The sequence below is a fragment of the Rhynchophorus ferrugineus genome, unplaced genomic scaffold (genome assembly GCF_030347505.1).
Source record: "Rhynchophorus ferrugineus isolate W39M unplaced genomic scaffold, kcgeb_rfMv2 rfM3, whole genome shotgun sequence".
Lineage (NCBI taxonomy): Eukaryota > Metazoa > Arthropoda > Insecta > Coleoptera > Curculionidae > Rhynchophorus > Rhynchophorus ferrugineus.
The window spans coordinates 3,165,537-3,183,556 of NW_027472582.1; the positions used below are offsets into that span (position 1 = coordinate 3,165,537).

An 18,020-nucleotide genomic window follows, 5' to 3' on the forward strand; every position below is an offset into this window, starting at 1 on the left:
TGAGGCTTTTAGAAATATTAGTATGACATGACTGGGTCTTCAATTGTCTCCTTTTGTTTGCTGGAGATATTTGGCAGCATCTTCTGCCTATTGTGCTTGATCTAGTACTCTATTTATTACTATTATTTTCAGTATTCACATTTAAAAGTTCTCCTATGGTTCTTTTTAGCTTTCTTGGAAAATTTTCCTTCAAATATCTTGTTTAAACATATGGTATATTAGCTCTATGCCCAATTGATGTTAATAAGTTAACCTTTTTTGAATCACAACCCTATTTGCCACCAATATTGCCATAAAGTTAATTCCAGCAAAATCTCGAAAAGGCGAAAGAATAATGTCAACTTCCATCTATTATTCTTGACTTAGTGCATATTTTAACATATCTGTCAACTTTATAAACACCGCCTCTCGTTTTATTGTAAACTATTACTATGCCTGTCTTACGCTTTGTATTCGTACTCTCATCTATTCCAGCAGCATGAATGAAATGATGACATTAGTACCACATATTTTTTTGGGAACGTACGACGCCAAATTGGCCGTGATTGAAAATCCAAATTGACTTAAATAATCAGGTAGGATTTCATTTGATAAACAAGGAGGTATGCCTTTTTTGCTTTTACGCATGGTACCCCTAACAGAAATCTTAGGTTTTCTGTCAAATCGTCCTTTAAAGGAACATTAGTGTACCAATTTTAGATCGCTATATTTTGTTCTGCGCCAGAAATTGACATAATTATCTTTTTCACTACGTCTACTCCAGAATTACTTAACTGGTACGGCCCTTCAGGCTGCTTGCCGAAATGAAGTTCATTGTTGCCGATGTAAAACAAAGAAAATTTAACAAGTAGGTATAGTTTTACTCCAAATTTAAAAGTCCTCAGCCTGGCACATAGATGGCACTACCAGAATTTAATCCATATGTTTTTCAATTAGCCCTAATCCTCAAAACATGGGTTTATAGGTATAAATTTGACAGCTGTCGGATCATTAGTTTGTAAATTATAGCATTTTGAGTGAAGCAAATTTTGTTACTGTAAAAAAAATGGATAAAAAGGAATTTCGCGTGTTGATAAAATATTGCTTTTTGAAGAGAAAAATACAGTTGAATCAAAAACTTGGCTTGATTTCGAGTTTCCGGACACTGACCCAGAAAAATCACCCATCAAGAATTGGTGTGCTAAGTTTAGACGTGATGAAATGAGCGCTGAAGACGGCGATCGCAGTGGACGCCTAAAAGAGGTTGTTAAAGACGAAAAAATTAAAAAATCCACAAAATGATTTTGAATCACCGTAAATTGAAATTGAATGAAATACCAGACACTCTAAAGATAGCAATTGAACGTGTACATCATATCATTCACGAATATTTGGGTATAAGAACGCTGTTCAAAGTGGGTATCACGCTTGAAGGTAATTATGTTGAAAAAAAATTGCCAAAAGAATGTTAATATACTGTCTAAAAGGACATTTCCGTCCAAAACCTATTATCGTCTCATCAATAACAGCATACTGTCCTACAGAATGAGGTTAATGACAGTTTTCTGTAAATCTTTCTATAATATCTCTTATTGGTGCAACTTTATCCAAAATACCTGGTCCTGCGGTTGCATAGGCTAAATAACTAGCTGAATACTATCCCAAATAACTAGGTTAGTTTCTTAAAATAGTCAGTTAACAGTTTATTGATACTTGGTTTTGATTTAGACCAATAGCTACCACTCATCAAAATGCTTTTAGTAGTACACATAACTTATATGATCTGCCCAAACTGGAAAATGTATCGATTTATCAAGTATTATGTGAACAGGCTCTATTGATTGATTGACTTTTAAAAAATGGCCTGCCGTAAATTATTATCGCCCGAGCGTAGGTGGTAAACGTTCGAATAATTGAAAATAAATTGGGGAGACTTTTAGTCTTTGACAGCTTTCAGGCCCTAAAATATTCTCGGCGATGTTTTACGCTTACGACTCTGTATCGTCGAGTATAAATTTTCCATTTTTATCTCGCCCAACCAGCAATCTAGGAAAAATATAAAATAAAATTTGCCACGCTTTCGCTTTCGATGCTGGGGATGGGAAACGACCAATCCCGATACACCTCCTCCACATCTTATATAGATTTCTTTTTCCAATCCTCCCGAGTAAAAGTTAGATGTTTTTTCTTGTCTTTATTTCGGACGCACGAAAAAAAGAACGGGGACAGGACACGGAGGAAAACAGAAACAAAATGTGACAAGATTATCATAAAACCGGATTCATATTCCATATATTTGCTCCTATTTGTTCGTCTCTTATCTTGGCTTTTATGTCGGTTAAAATACAATTCTTTTATCAAAAATGGGATTTATTCCCGCTATCGTATTTGTTTTTGTTGTTTTTTTTTTGTTTTCGTTTAGATTTACGAATATGTAATACAATAAAGATGCCAAATAAGATTACGGTATTCAAACAACAATTTTACATATTATGTTAGTGTTTTTACTGCCAAAGTATTTGATTTCAAATATCCATAATAATGGGTAGAAAATATTTTTTGTTTACTAGTATTTTTGGTTCTTTAATGTTAATATATTTTCTTATATCACTTTTACTAAATGGTGCTATGGGCTTAAAATTTGAATATATACCTTGAAATATAGTTTTAGCTCCACAGCACCATTTAGTGAAAGTGATATAAGATAATATAGGCCTCAATTTCGGCGATCGTCTCTTCATTCGACGAAAATTTCTTCCCAGCGAACATTCTTTTGAGATCTGAAAACAGAATGATGATGATGAGGAAGCAATTCGAAGCCCAATTCGTGGATTTTTTCCATCAATTTCACCGACTTGTGATACGGTGCATTGTTTTGGTGAAGCAGCACTTTTTTCTGCGATTTCGTCCTTCAAACGGTTCAGTAACGCCATGTAATAGTCGCTGTTGATGGTCCTTCCTTTTTCAAGGTAATCAATGACAATTATTCCATGCGCATCCCTAAATATAGACACCGTAATCTTGCCAGCCGACTGTTGCGTTTTCCCACGCTTTGGAGCGGATAAATTGTGTGCAGTTCACTAAGATGATTGGACTTCGGAGTGAAATGATTGAGACATGTTTTATCCATTGTCATATATCGATGCAATTTATTACGTTTGATCGTCTTCAAACACTGCTCCAAATAATCAACTCGTCGTTGTTTTGGTCAAATGTGAGCTCGCGCGGCAACCATTTTGCATAGAGCTTTCTCATACCCAAATATTCGTGAATGATATGATCTACACGTTCAGTTGATATCTTTAGAGTGTCTGATATTTCATTCAATTTTAATTTACCGTCATTCAAAATAATTTTGTGGATTTTTTAAATGTTTTCTTCAGTAACAACCTATTTTGGGTTGGTTCCACTGAGTTCACCGTCCTCGGTGCTCATTTCACCACGTCTAAACTTAGCACACCAATCCTTGATGGTTGATTTTCCTGGAACAGTGTTCGGAAACTCGGAGTCAAGCCAAGTTTTTGCTTCAACTGTATTTTTTCCCTTCAAAAAGCAATATTTTATCAACACGCGAAATTCCTTTTTATACAATTTTTTTTCTCAATAACAAAAGTTGCTTCACTAAAAATAATATAATTCACAAACTAATGGTCCGATAGCTTTAAAATTTATACACGCATCTTTTAAGGGTTAGTGCTAACTAAAAAATATATGGATTTAATTGTAGTAGCGCCATCTGTGTGTCAGGCTGGGGACTTTTCAATTGACCTGTAATTAATATTGAAGAACCAAAAATACTAGTAAACAAAATGATATATTCTATCGATATATATGATATAGATCAATCTCAAGTTTTAGAATTCTTATTAACTTTTCCGATCATTTGATAAATAGACAAAACTCATAATCTTTAGGTATCCTTATTATTTATTTTTTAAAGGGTTTTTAGTGTCACACCCAACTGCATGATAGTATAATACATTTAATAAAGCTTTTAATTTTTAAATTATGAATTGCGTTTGTGAAAAACGAATTGTGAAAATTGCGTTTCTTCAAAAACTAATTGATTTTTGTTTTTGTCATATATATTAAACAATATGAATTTTCAAGTAATTTATCTTACAAAAGCATATATTTTGGGAGTATTTTTATACGTGAAATAGATACAACTGAAGAAACCATCCCTAAAATCAACCAGGTAAAATACGAATTACTTCAACATATAGACCCACTTGTAGATATAACCGTTCACGTCTCAAAACAATGTTTTCCAATAATCATGCAACTTAAATTATTTTTGCTCTTTTTGCTACTTAGATTTACAAACAGTTAAGATACAAAATCAAATTTTGTTGTATTCAAACAAGCTATATTACTATATGTATTTTTAATGTTTTTAATATATATGTATTTTTAATATCTTATTATGTATTGCTTTAACCAATATTTATTTCTATTCAGGGCATCAAAATTTACATACCTTACATATATGCTAACAATATATTAATATGCAATGGTACTTTTACTTGCTTAATGGCAATCAAATGTTTGCATAAATCCCTTAAGCATCATCAAAAAATGAACGGATGTATATTCTGAATATATAGCATGTTAATTAAAAGCAAATTGTCCTGTTCAAATTTTGTATTTCATGGAAATTTTCCTTTTTAACCTCATTGTTTACTCAGTTTTATATTGTATTAGATAACATTTATAAAGGATTAACTGCATGAAATTATAGAGTAAATTAATGAAAATCTAAGGTAGACATTAATATTTAGTTGGCTTTTTATTAAATTTTATATTTTGGTTGTTTTCCTTCTGCTTAATTTATTTTGTCACTATTATGGTCACCACCATTTTATGTTCTCTCTGGTCTTAACAACCATTTTTCTCTAATTTGAACATAATTATGCCATCATGGTTGACGCAGTGGTCAAGGCGACAGGACGGTCCTCCTACTTTTTTCATATTCAATGGTTCTAATCTTGCTGGAGCATGACTGTACATTTATGTTTGTAATTTTTTACAATTGTTGTTGTACCTAACTCTTCGTGTGTATTCTTCTAGCATAGATTTGTTTATCTGCATTTATCATAAAAATAATCAACTCATATCTTTCAACAATTGACTGCTTACGAAAGAATACAACATTTTTTCTCAGCTATATTATTGGGCGTAGCGCAAGTCTTCGATAAAAACTAGCATAAAGAATTCATGTATAAGCTCCATAAAATGTTACTTGAGCAACTCATTGAACACTTAAATTCCTATATATTCATGATGTTAATTTACTTAAGTTAAATTAAACAAGCCTACTCAAAAATTAAAGAAATAAAAGCACGTGTGCCTCAAGACAGCTTCTTGGGCCTTGTTCTTTAATTAGTCTATACATGTGATTTACCACAAATATAAAATGTCACTAGGAAGTGGAAATTCAATTCAAGAAAATTTTCAATTATATTGGTTATTTGTAAGAAAATATTATCTTATCTTATTCGTGTGAAACTCTTATTCCTATATAAGAATGTGCTGAACCTATATCGATTAGAATAGAGTTGTGGCCTACGAGAAGTAATATCAACATACAGATATCTCAGATTTAAATCCTGGAAAGCATTGTATATGCACCCATAATGTATAGGAACTATCCAGAGACCTCCGACCTCCAGAATGCAACTCATAGGATTCCAAATCATAGAAGAAATTACGACATTCGCAACAAGACATGAGGAAGAGCTACACTGTCATGTTAACAACGAAATGCTCCGAAAAACTTTTGGTTTAGGAAGCGGGATCAAGAAAATAACATCAAGTTATCTTGTGTACTTGTTTAGTATACTAATTGCTAAAAAAATTGAAAGTGACCGCTAAATATTGCTATAGACTACGAAATGGCAAATGGGTCTTCATAATATCAAGTTCAGAATCATTAAAAATTCTTAAATTCTTAAATCACTGTAAAGAAATAAACCAATTTAAGTTTTAACATTGTTGAATTTGGAAGGCTGCAAAAAATTGTGAACCATCTATTGTATTCGCAGAGAATAAAGCTGAAACAGGGAAAATAAATTAGAAAAATCAATAACCAGTATATATATATATATATATATATATATATATATATATATATATATATATATATATATATATATATATATATATATATATATAACCATATGTGGTATTGAAAACGCAAAACGTCTATCAGAGAAATGAAATGATCTTCACGGGCAACTTTATTTTAAAGTGTAAAATTAATTTTAACAGGAAACCGAATTGAAAATAAATGTTATCACTATGGACGATAACCTAGAGAATATTATCCAAATTATTTCAAAGAGTATAAGACTCGCAATAACCATAACACAACAGACACTAAGCTGGCATAACGATGTCTCCGGCAAATTGGCTAAAACAAAGAACGTAATAAAATTTTACGAAGTTGCGTAAAAAAAAAGTGGCGAAGCGAGCAAAAGCGACGGTATGTTTAAGGAAGTCCTACTCGTAAATTAATTCCCATAATTGTGGTCGATATTTACATAAAATTCCCAAAACCGTAACATTATTTCCGAAAAGCCGACAATAAAGTTCAAAGGGTTTCATAACGAATTTCTAAGGGAAAAAGTGGCCCATTAGCAGGCCGACTCTTGCTCTCGAAATTTCCCTAATAACTTATTAGATTACAGCGGAACTTTTTACCTAATTAGTCGAAATCCACTTTTCGAATGTTCTCGTTTTTGGCATTGTCTCTGGTTCAATCCGGCTGAATAATTACAGGCTAGGAAGTTTAAACCGCAGAGAATCGGATGCGTATATACGCAAAAGGTGGAGATTATCAAATTACCGAGACAAGAGCCGGCATTACTCTTCCACGTTTCTTATCTTCCTCCATCTTTCGAAACGAAATCCGACTCGTTTTGTTTTTCCGACATTTTGAATGTTTTACAAAGATATATCGGGTTGTTCAATAAGTTTGTGGTTTTAGAAATAAATTTTGTTATTGTTTTTTTTTTAAGTTTTTTTATGTTATAGTTTGTTTGTATTTTAAAGTCTCCTTTTACCAACTATGGGTATATCTGGACTGGGCCTAAAGTTTAACGTGAGCTCCGAACCACGTTCATCAGCCTACATACTGGCGAGTGATCAACTTTAGAAGACATCCGGTCTTACCCAGCCTGGTTACTGGCGTGACTGGGATCATACTCCTTGTCGGATTTTACACTCTTTCCTAGAACATTCACAATTTTTTTTTATAACATCTTTATTAGATACGCTTAGTACACTCTTAATTATTATTATTATTACAATTAAATTATTACTACTTTTCCTATGTGCTTGGATTAATTAACAAGCAAGACGAGTGCGATAAAATACATCAGTATGTATTCCTCAATTATAAAATTATAATTATTTATTAATTATTAACTTATAGCTATAGTTTACACTAATAATTCACACCAAATGTTCACACAAGTTCTTATAGTTTTGTTCGTTTCAATCTCCTGACATCCTGTGCGCTGTCCAGCAGTTGTATGGCTTCCACATTAGAATGATTTAGTAATCTTCTTTCATGTTTCAAGGCGAAATCCTGCACAACTTCGCAAATCCATTTGATTTCCAGGTCATCGTGCAGTTCTTCATTGGTTACATAGCGATAGGCATTGGTAATCAATCGAAGAATCTTGTTTTGACAGCGCTGTATGACTAACTGATTTGAATTTTTAGTGCAACCCCATATTTGCACCCCATAGGTCCAAATTGGCTTTATAATTGTATTATAGATCAACCTCTTTGATTTTAGATCAAGTTGAGAGTATCTTCCGATTAACCAGTATAGTTGTTTTATTTTGGTTCTAATGTGTTTTGCTTTTTGTCTAACATTCACAAATGTTTAACAATCACAAACATAAATTTACTACCATGCTGCTGCAGAATTCGAACCCGCGGCTATCGCAATAGTAGGAGGAACTTTACCACTGCGCCACCAAGCCGGCAATGGTATATTTTAAATAATTTAACATGCGTTTTCGTTACTTTCTCGCTAAAATACATATATTTTCAGAGTTTTAGCAGTAAGAGTTAAAATTTCGCACCTTTTCCATATATATAGATAGATTTAAACCTTGCGATTTTTTTGGCAATTTCGAAGTTCATGCCATCACTTCTCTTGAGGAGGTAAATCAAAATTACGGGATAAATAAAAATTTTACGGTGAGTAAAACGATGGAGTAATAATAATTATAAAGCTTTTAGTTTTTAAGTTATAGATTGAAAAGTGTAATTTCAAAATATGAATTGAAATTTGTTTATATCACATGTTTGTGAAAATAGTATATTTTAAGTAATTTAATATGAATTTTCATTATTTTCTCGCTAAAATACATATCTTTTGACAGTTTTCGCACTTTGAGATGATGAGAGTTAAAATTAGGCACCTTTTCCACCTATATAGATAGACTTAAACTTTGCGACTTTTTAGCATATTCAAATTTCATGCTGTCACTTCCATTGAAGACGTAAATAAAAATTACATTATAAATAAAGAATTTTACACTGAGTCAAACGGTGCATAATAATTGTTATAGAGCCTTTGATGTCTAAATTAATTGAAGTTTATATCTATGAAATATGTATTCTATATATATATATATATATATATATATATATATATATATATATATATATATATATATATATATGTATATATATATATATGAAAACTGTAGATTTTAAAGTAATTTAAAATGGATTTTAGTTACTTTCACCCCAAAATACATAGACTTTGAGATATTTATCTTTTATCCGATGGTTTGCTTTCATTTCCGTTAAGATAACTGGAGGTAAATAGAAATAACAGGATATATAAAGATCTTTACGTTGCGCAGAATGGTGGAATAACAATTGTTATATAGTTTTTAGTTTTTGAATTATTCCATTAAAATAACGACAGGCTAATAAATATAAAAACGTAATTTTTAAAGAATTTTTCGCCGAGTCAAATAATATATAACTGTCGATTTTTATGTAATTTAATAAATATTTTATTTTGAAAAAATGAACAGATTCCGGCTTAGTTATAATGTGCTACATTAAAAAAAATATAAATTCTAAAACAATTTATTATGTATTTTTGTTTCCTTCAACCTTTCTGCATATCAGTGATTTTAAATTTTTATCTTTATCCAATGTTGCAGAGAATTTATATCATTAAATTGGTCACTGAAAAAGGTGCATGTTCTGATTACCATTTGCAAAAAAATTAGAATGTAAAACTTTTTTAACACTGAACGCAAAAGTAAATTTTAAAGCATTCATAACGAAGTTAGGGGGAGCAAATTTGCACGCTGACAGGACCAACTTTTCCTTTATATTATGCGGCCTCGTAATTTCCTTTAAAACTAATTGGATTATGGGAAGACTTACCGAAGCAATCAGAAAAAATCCAGTTTTCCAATATTTCAATTCATTATGTACGATCTAAATAATTACAGATTCTGAAATATATAATAGCATATTACATATTGTCTCAGATACGTATAAAGGAAAGGGCAAGACTGATTATTTATTTAAAAGCCCGGTTTGGTTTAGTCCTTCGAGCTCCCTTTTCCTTGACCTGGATATTTATCTCGCTCGATCCAGAGTTTCCTTTCTCTGACCAATAAAATCCCTACAGCACATTAATTGCTTTAAATAGGCAACAAATTGCAAAGCAAATTTCATCGGATTACTTTATAACGCTATTAAATTTTAATTATGTACACAAAAGCATTTTCATATCGTATCATAAAAATAAAGTCGACCAAAATAGGTAATACCGGAATATTTAATAACTGATCTTGAAATATGTTGAATTTTTGTTTATATTAGGCGTTTTTATTTATCAATAAATTTAATAATTATAGAAAACAAGAAACACACCTGAAGATGTTACGTCCGACCAGGCAGACAATTTGTAACCATTAATCTCGAAAATTTTAGTAAATTTAAGTGTCTTAGTAATGTAATTAAAAAACAAATGATTATGCTTGATCACTAATTTGGGTTTCATAATAAACACGAGACTGTAGAATAAGTGCATAGACTTTTAAATAAAATAAATATTAACCTAAATACCAAAATATGTTGTTTGGATGCATTCCTAGGCATATCTCAGGCTTTTGATAATGTATGGTACACAGGGCTGCAGGTTAAATTAAAGAAACTTCTTGTTCATCTACGTTTTCAGTTATTAAAATCATACCTCAAAGTTAATAATTTATATTTCGCTATAAACCATGACGATGAATTCACTCAATTACGTCTAATAACAGATAATTGAAAAGTCTCCGGCCTGACACATAGATGGCGCCACTAATATTAAATCCGGATACTACCCCAGGAAAATCAACCATCAAGGATTGGTTTGCGAAGTTCAAACGTGGTGAAATGAGCACCGAAGACGGTGAACGCAGTGGACGCCCAGAAGTGGTTGTTACCGACGAACTGAAGACAACCGATGATTTTGAAGAACCGTAAATTGAAATTGAATGAAATAGCAGACACTCTAAAGATGTCAACTGAACGTGTACATCATATAGTTCACGAATATTTGGGTATGAGGAAGCTCTGTGCAAAGTGGGTGCCGCGCAAGCTCACTTTTGACAAAAAATAGCGATGAGTTGATGATTCGGAGCAGTGTTTGAAGATGATCAAGCATAATAAACCAGCGTTTTTGGGTCGATATGTGACAATGGATGAAACATGGCTCCGTCATTTCATTCCGAAGTCCAATCGACAGTCATCCGAGTACATGATCAACCCGCTCCAAAGCAAGGGAGAACGCAACAGTTTGGCAAGGTTATGACGTCTGTATTTTGGAATGCGTATGGAATCATTATTATTGGCTACCTAGAAAATGGAAGGATGATTTTCGGCGACTATCATATAGCGTTATTGGACCGTTTGAAGTATGAAATCGCCGAAATATGGCCGCATTTGAAGAAAAAGTAATTGATGTTTCACCAAGACAATGCATCGTGTCACAAGTCAGTGAAAATGATGGCAAAAACTTAGTCCAATACTCTATCTCATACTGTATTTATATACAACCGATATAAAAACTACAAAAATCGCTAGTTCGGCAACATATGAATATGATACAGACATCTCAGCATCTCACGAAAATCCAATATGGGTATCAAGAAACATCCAAACCCAGCTATATATAATAAAACTCTATTTGAAAACATAATGTTTTGAAACAAACGAAACAAAAGCTACCTATGTAATTCTGCGTAGAAGATCATGCTTCAGTGAATATCAATAATTGTTAACTTCTCTAAACTGAGGTTGATATCTTGGCAAGCATCTAGGCCGACGGCTAATCTGAAAGAAGCATATATTTGCTCAACAAAAACAACTTGGGTTTAAAATATATCAAATGTATTGTCTTATCGGACGCAAATCTAAGTTACTATTAGATAACAAGCTTGCTATGTCAATCAATACTTAAGCTTAGTATTACTTTAGTCATATGGAATCCAATTATGGGGTACTGCCAGCAAGTCTAATATTGCTTTCATACAACGGTTATAAAACAAAGTGTACCATTGTCATCCTCTGTGCTATTTCACTAATGATATGATACAACGCGTTATCCCACGAGAATCCATAACGAGTATAATTTAAAATGTTTATGCTAAGTACTTTAAAAAAAAGTGTTATAAGCTCCCAATAAGCTCACTAACAGTTTAAATCTGCAACATGTTAATGAAGTGCATAGGCTACAAATTTGACACCATCCGGTCTAGTTATATGTTAAATACCGCCTTTAGAATAAAATTGGGAAGAACAATAACTAATTGGCTTAATATTTTCATGTATATAATATAATAACAACAAATGCGTTTGGGATATCACGGAGCAGCATCACGATAAGATTACGAAAGGCTTTGATGAGCTTTAGCAGCAGATTTACACAAATCAAACAACACAAGTTATGAATGTCGAAAGTCCAATTTTAAGAATCCTATAATTAGTGTCTGTATACATTGAAAAATTCGGTAATACTTAATTGAGAGGTAACTTCTTATGCAGGAAAAGGTTAAAACAATTATATTTAATGGTTACTTTAAGATTTTTGGTGTTGGTTTTCACCTCGAGCACTCACCTAGAGATATCGCTGATTTAATTTATTATTGTATTGTAATTCTTATTGTACTCTAATATAATGTTGTATATTAAAATTCTAATATTGCCATTTTTCATTATCTTATAACAGTCAGTAAATAAATGTTACTATTTTAATAGAAAATCATTTAGATCAGAAATGCTTTTAAAGCGTTAAGGACGATTTAAATGAGACAATAAAATTATGTAGATTACTTCGTTGACGGTAGATGTTTAAAAGTATTTAAAGCACGCTATAGATTTTATTGAGTTCCCTCTTTTAGGGTAAAGCATAATCTATATTCAGGTCAAGCGAAGAGGGGTTAAAAACACCAATTATATTAAACAATTGTATAATCTTCCACCTCTTGAGTGCTTACATCTCTTGAATAATGTTTATTAGTCTTTAGCATAAAACTTTTATCCGAGTAGTGAGGCAAATTCAAGAATTCACTTAACTAATATTATTATTTTCAATACGATGAGTTTAATCAGTATGGTGAGTTAAAATATTATTTAACCGACCTGCTAGCCGCAGTTTTTCAAGCTGGTAGGTGCGAAAGGTAGTATTTTTTCCATCGAATAGTAACGGGCGATGAAAAATGGATTTATTTCGAATGTCCCAATTGAAAATGGCATCAAACAAGGTAAAAAAATAATATCAAAAAGTAAAGCCAAATCGCTACTAAGAACTGTTTTAGGCTGCAGAAACAATTAATGACCAGTTTGAACTGTGTATTATTCGAAAAAAAAAAAAGATTTTACATTATGACAACTTGCCGTGTCATACAGATAAACCAGTCAAAGAAGTTTTAAGATCACTAGGATGGAAAATTTTATTGCATCGGTCATACTCTGCAGACCTGAGCTCATCCGAGTACCATCCTTTTGCGTCGATGCCATACATAGATGATAGCGATATATAGGCTAGCAGAAATTAAAAAATAGCTCGATCAACGGTTTAGGTCAAACGAGGAATTATTCTTTTACAGTACCATTTATCATTACTCTAAGAATTGGCCAGAATATATAAAATCAAATGGTTTAGAAAAGAAGCAGGAGAAAATTTACCGACCCGCCTAGTATATACTATCCCGAGGAGAAAACTTTCGGTTGAATGTAGTAAGCTTAAAATATATATAAAAAAATATCAAAAAGTTTCAAGGCCACACCTTTTGTTCACCCTATATATAAAAACATGATTGTGATATATCAGTTCAATTGAAAAATCCCGGTGTACCATAGTAAAACACATTTTTTTGGCAAAATTAATTTTTTTATTCAACATAATTCCCTTCAAGGGTGATACACTAATTATAGCAACCCTCCAAATTTTCGATAACATGTTTACAGTACAATTTGTCCTTTGCTTCAGAATAGCCCTCAGTTTCGGCGATCGTTTCTCATTCTATGAAAATTTCTTCCCAGCGAGCATTCTTTTGAGATCTGAGAACAGGCAATAGTCGCTGGGGGCCAGATCTGGAGAATATAGCGGATGAGGAAGCAATTCGAAGCCCATTTCATGGATTTTTGCCATCGTTTTCACTGACTTGTGACATGGTGTACTGTCTTGTTGAAACAGCGCTCTCTTTTTCTTCAAATGCGGCCGTTTCTCGCCGATCTCGTATTTAAAACGATCCAATAACGCTATGTAATAGTCGCTGTTGATGGTCCTTCCTTTTTCAAGGTAGTCAATGAAAATTATTCCATGCGCATCCCAAAATACAGAGGCCATAACCTTGCCAGCCGACTGTTGCGTTTGCTCATGCTTTGGAGCAGGTTCAATGTGTGCTGTCCACCCACTTTGCACAGAGCTTTCTGATACCCAAATATTCGTGAAATATAAGATGTACACGTTCAATTGATATCTCTAGAGTGTTTGCTATTTCATTCAGTTTCAATTTACGGTCATTCAAAATCATTTTGTGATTTTTTTATCACAATAACAAAAGTTGGTTCACTCAAAATGCTATAATTCACAAATGTGTCAAGCCGGGGACTTTTTAATTGACCCGTTACATAAACGATAGCGTTATATAGACCAGCGGAAATTAAAACATACCTCGATGAACAATTTAGATTAAAGAAGAAATTATATTTTTAGAGTAGCATTCATAGTTATTCTAAGAATTGGCCCAAATATACAGAATCAACTGATCTAGTAAAGAACCAGGAGAAGAATTACCGACCCGCCTAGTATATACAATCCTAATGAAAAGAGTTTCGGTTGAATATAGTAAGCTTCAAATATATAAAAACATTAAGGACATTTCAAAGCTATTTGTTCACCCAATAAATAAAAAATCGTTGTGATATATTTACGTGTATCTTTTAAATAATAAATTCTGAAGCTATTTTTAAAAACAGATCTAATAAATTTATTTCCCGGGACGTTATTTAATTGTATATTCCGTAGGTGTTTTTATGCAAAAAATAAATTAACTTTTTGAATCCATTCTACATGATATCGGGACGAGCTTCGTCTGGTCACAATACAAAATTGCGAGCTTAACCGTAAACCGGGACGTTTTCGGGACACGGACCATGTACCGCAGGAAGAAAAAAAACCCAAAAATAAACCGGTCGGCTTTTAAAAATACATTATCGGACCGAACGAGGACACCCCTAAAATAAGCGATTTGTGGTATTTTTTCCCCCGAATCCTCCAGAGCCTAAACATCAGCGAACGAGCTCGGCCCGCGCACAAACATAAATCTAAAATGAAAACACAAAACACTTTACCTTGTATTTCCCCAGATTATTGACTGTGCACGACAGGACCGCCTCCCTTCCCACCGGCACCGTTAAATTATTGATGGGAGAGGCGAAGTCAGGTTCCTCCAAAAGGTGAACGGTGGACCATTCCTCTGAAAAATAAATGGGTATTACTTATTTTATAGATTTGAAGCACTTTTGTTTATTGGTTTCGGACGATTTCGGTATCGATCTTCGTAAACACGAGCTCTTTCATTGCCTGAACCAAAATATACGGGGTACGATCATTCGATACCGAGATTTATTTAACTTCTAAAATTCGATAAATACGTAATCACTCACGTTATGAAATGTACTGTTTTGACAAAATTGCACAATAAACAATACACTGGAACAAGATTTAGAAAAATGGCCACAAATTATTCAGAACAAAACAATATTACTGATAGCGATAAAAAAATAACACAAATGAAATAATAGTATACGGTCTCGATCAATATGATGGGATCGTTAACAAAGAAAAAGTCTGGGAGTATCACAAAGATGGCAGATAAATGAAAATTATGAGTTCTGAGTGATTTAAGGGTAGGTATATAACAGGTGCGGCGAAAGTCCCGTTATATATACGTTTAGTTCAGTTTCGCTTTAACCATTGTGTTGTGTAGCTGTCCAAATTTTATTATGGATAAATATATGTCACCAGAACAAGCAGAAATAGTAAAAATATTTACTGAAAATAATCGTTCCATTATTGGCACTAAGCGGAAATTGTGCCAAAGATATCCTATTCGTCCAGCGACTCACAAAACTACAATTTATCGTTTACATGTATATTCGATAGTACAGTACGACAGCAAACAGGCCTCATTCTGGAAAACAGTGGACATCTCCTAACGCTGAAAATGTGGCTCTGGTGCGTGAGCGTGTTGCAGAGTCTACAGACATATCGATTCGGAGACGTGGTTTCCAGTTACAGATTTCTGCACGCAGTTTAATTCCAATCTTGAGAACTGATTTAAGAATGTCCCAAAAATTGTTTCCGAGAGATCTTGATCAACGAAATGAGTACAATAATGTAATCCTAAAGCTGTCTTGTGAACAATGACAATGAGCGATGAAGCCCTTTTTCTTCTCATTGACCACGTTGACCACGTCAATAAACATAACAGTCGGTTTTGGGGAACACAGATACTCAATTAATTCATGAAACATCATTTCATCCACTAGAAACAACTGTATGGTGTGATGTTCATGTTGGAAACATCATTTGTCCCTATATTTTTGGAAATGACCAAGGTGTTACGGCTAATGTTACTGCTGAACGGTGCCAAGACATGATTTAATTTTTTCTTGGACCTGAAATGGAAGAGCAAGGACTAAAGGACATACGGTTTCAGCAAGAACAATTCAATTATTGAATGACGTTTTTCGAAGAGGAATAATTTCGCGTAGTAGAGATTTAACATGGCCAGCCAGATCTACTTTTCCAGATCGGATTTAACAGCACCAGACAAACGATTCATACTTTTATATATAATATCATCTAATTCGTCACGAAATTGAATAAATTCAGCCTCAGATATTGCAGGATGTCATGAAAAATGCCTTGAATAGAGCCGCAATTTTCATAACGAATGGCGGTCACCATTTAGTCGATATACTTTTTCAATAATAAGGAAAAAAATGCAAAGACCATTTAAGGTTTTTACAAAAATCAAACTTAAATACCTTCTCTTTGAGCAAATTTATAGGCAATCAAAGAGGCCATCCTTCAGCAAACAACATAACTAAAATCTGCTATTTTGAGGTCTACTTTAATTCTCTTATAAGAGAGGAAAGAGAGAGCTCAATAACATATTTGGGTTAAGTCTACCTTACTAGTTAAAAGAGTACATTAAATCCACAAAACATTATATATTTCTGGTACAGAAGTTGTCATTTTAGCAGTTATTGCCATCGCTACAGTACTTTATTGCTTTAAATTATTATTAGAAGTCACATGTTAAGAATAGATATAAAGAACTTAAGCTGTAGTTCAAGAAATGTACCGTAAGAAATTAGCCTCGTCAGTATACAATAAGGGCAATAAAGTAGTAGTATATATATTTGCTCAGGTCCTGAAACCAGTGTGAAGTCATGGAGTTCAACCTTGAGGCTTTACCTGTCAAATAGAAACATCAACCAATAATACCAAAACAAGGTGCTGCGAGATATTATTGGTGCCCCATGGTACATTCGTAATGCCAATTTGCCATAAGGACTTGAACGTAGACAATGTCGATAACGTTATCAAGAAGTATAACCGAAAACATGAACTCAAGCATGGCTCCATCAGCACATTCATATTGAGGTTCTCCAGATCCATATTGAAGGGAGTAAAACTATTTGATCTAGTTCAGTGAAGTTATAAGTAAACTCAGCGCTCGCTAGGAATAGTGACATAGATATTTAGCCCAAAGTGTCTATCGTATAGTAAGTATTCTATAATTTTAAAACCATAACAAATTAGGATAAAAACAAATAGTTTGTTACTGTTAATTGACTACATTGTTTCAGTAAATTATCTACAAATTTATTCACAAACTGTTAAAGTAATATTCACAAAATATTTTGTATATCAACTTTTAATCAACCTCATCTAGGTTGATAAAAAATTAATTTTTTATAATTATACTAGCGACCCGCCCCGGCTTCGCACGGGTGCAATGCTGATACTAAATTAAATACACTACAGAAAAAATATGAACGTTGTATATAAAAACATAGCGGCCCGCTCCGACTTTGCACGGGCATAAAATATATATGCCTATGTCACTCAATGAAAACATGATTAAAATCGATCCAGTATTTTTGGTTCATTCATTACTGCCCTTGGCCTGCACGCATTAAATTTGGAGTAAAACAATTCCTCTTCCCCTATACTTGCTATGAAGATTTCCTGCTATCTTTGGAATATCTAAATTCATACAATTTTTATTACATTACACATTTTTAAACGCAAATTTTAAATTTGTAATATGTCCGAAAATATTTGTTTAATTTACATGCTGTAAGGAACCATATTGATCTATATTAATTGCACAATGTATTTAAGGTACTTAATTCGATAAGGATTTATTGCTTAAAATAGCTTCGTAAATAAGCCATTTTCTCACGTAAAAAGTAAACAATAAAAA

At 32.8% G+C, this 18,020-nt stretch overlaps 1 protein-coding gene across 1 annotated transcript in view; it reads right to left on the reverse strand.

Annotated features, from left to right (window-relative positions):
• The window catches only part of LOC143192504 (lachesin), a 326,772-nt gene that overhangs the window by 118,193 nt on the left and 190,559 nt on the right, over nt 1-18,020 (reverse strand). The window contains exon 2 of the mRNA XM_076397898.1: nt 14,872-14,996. Coding sequence (XP_076254013.1) covers nt 14,872-14,996 — 125 coding nt within the window. The remainder of the gene's footprint in view (nt 1-14,871; nt 14,997-18,020) is intronic.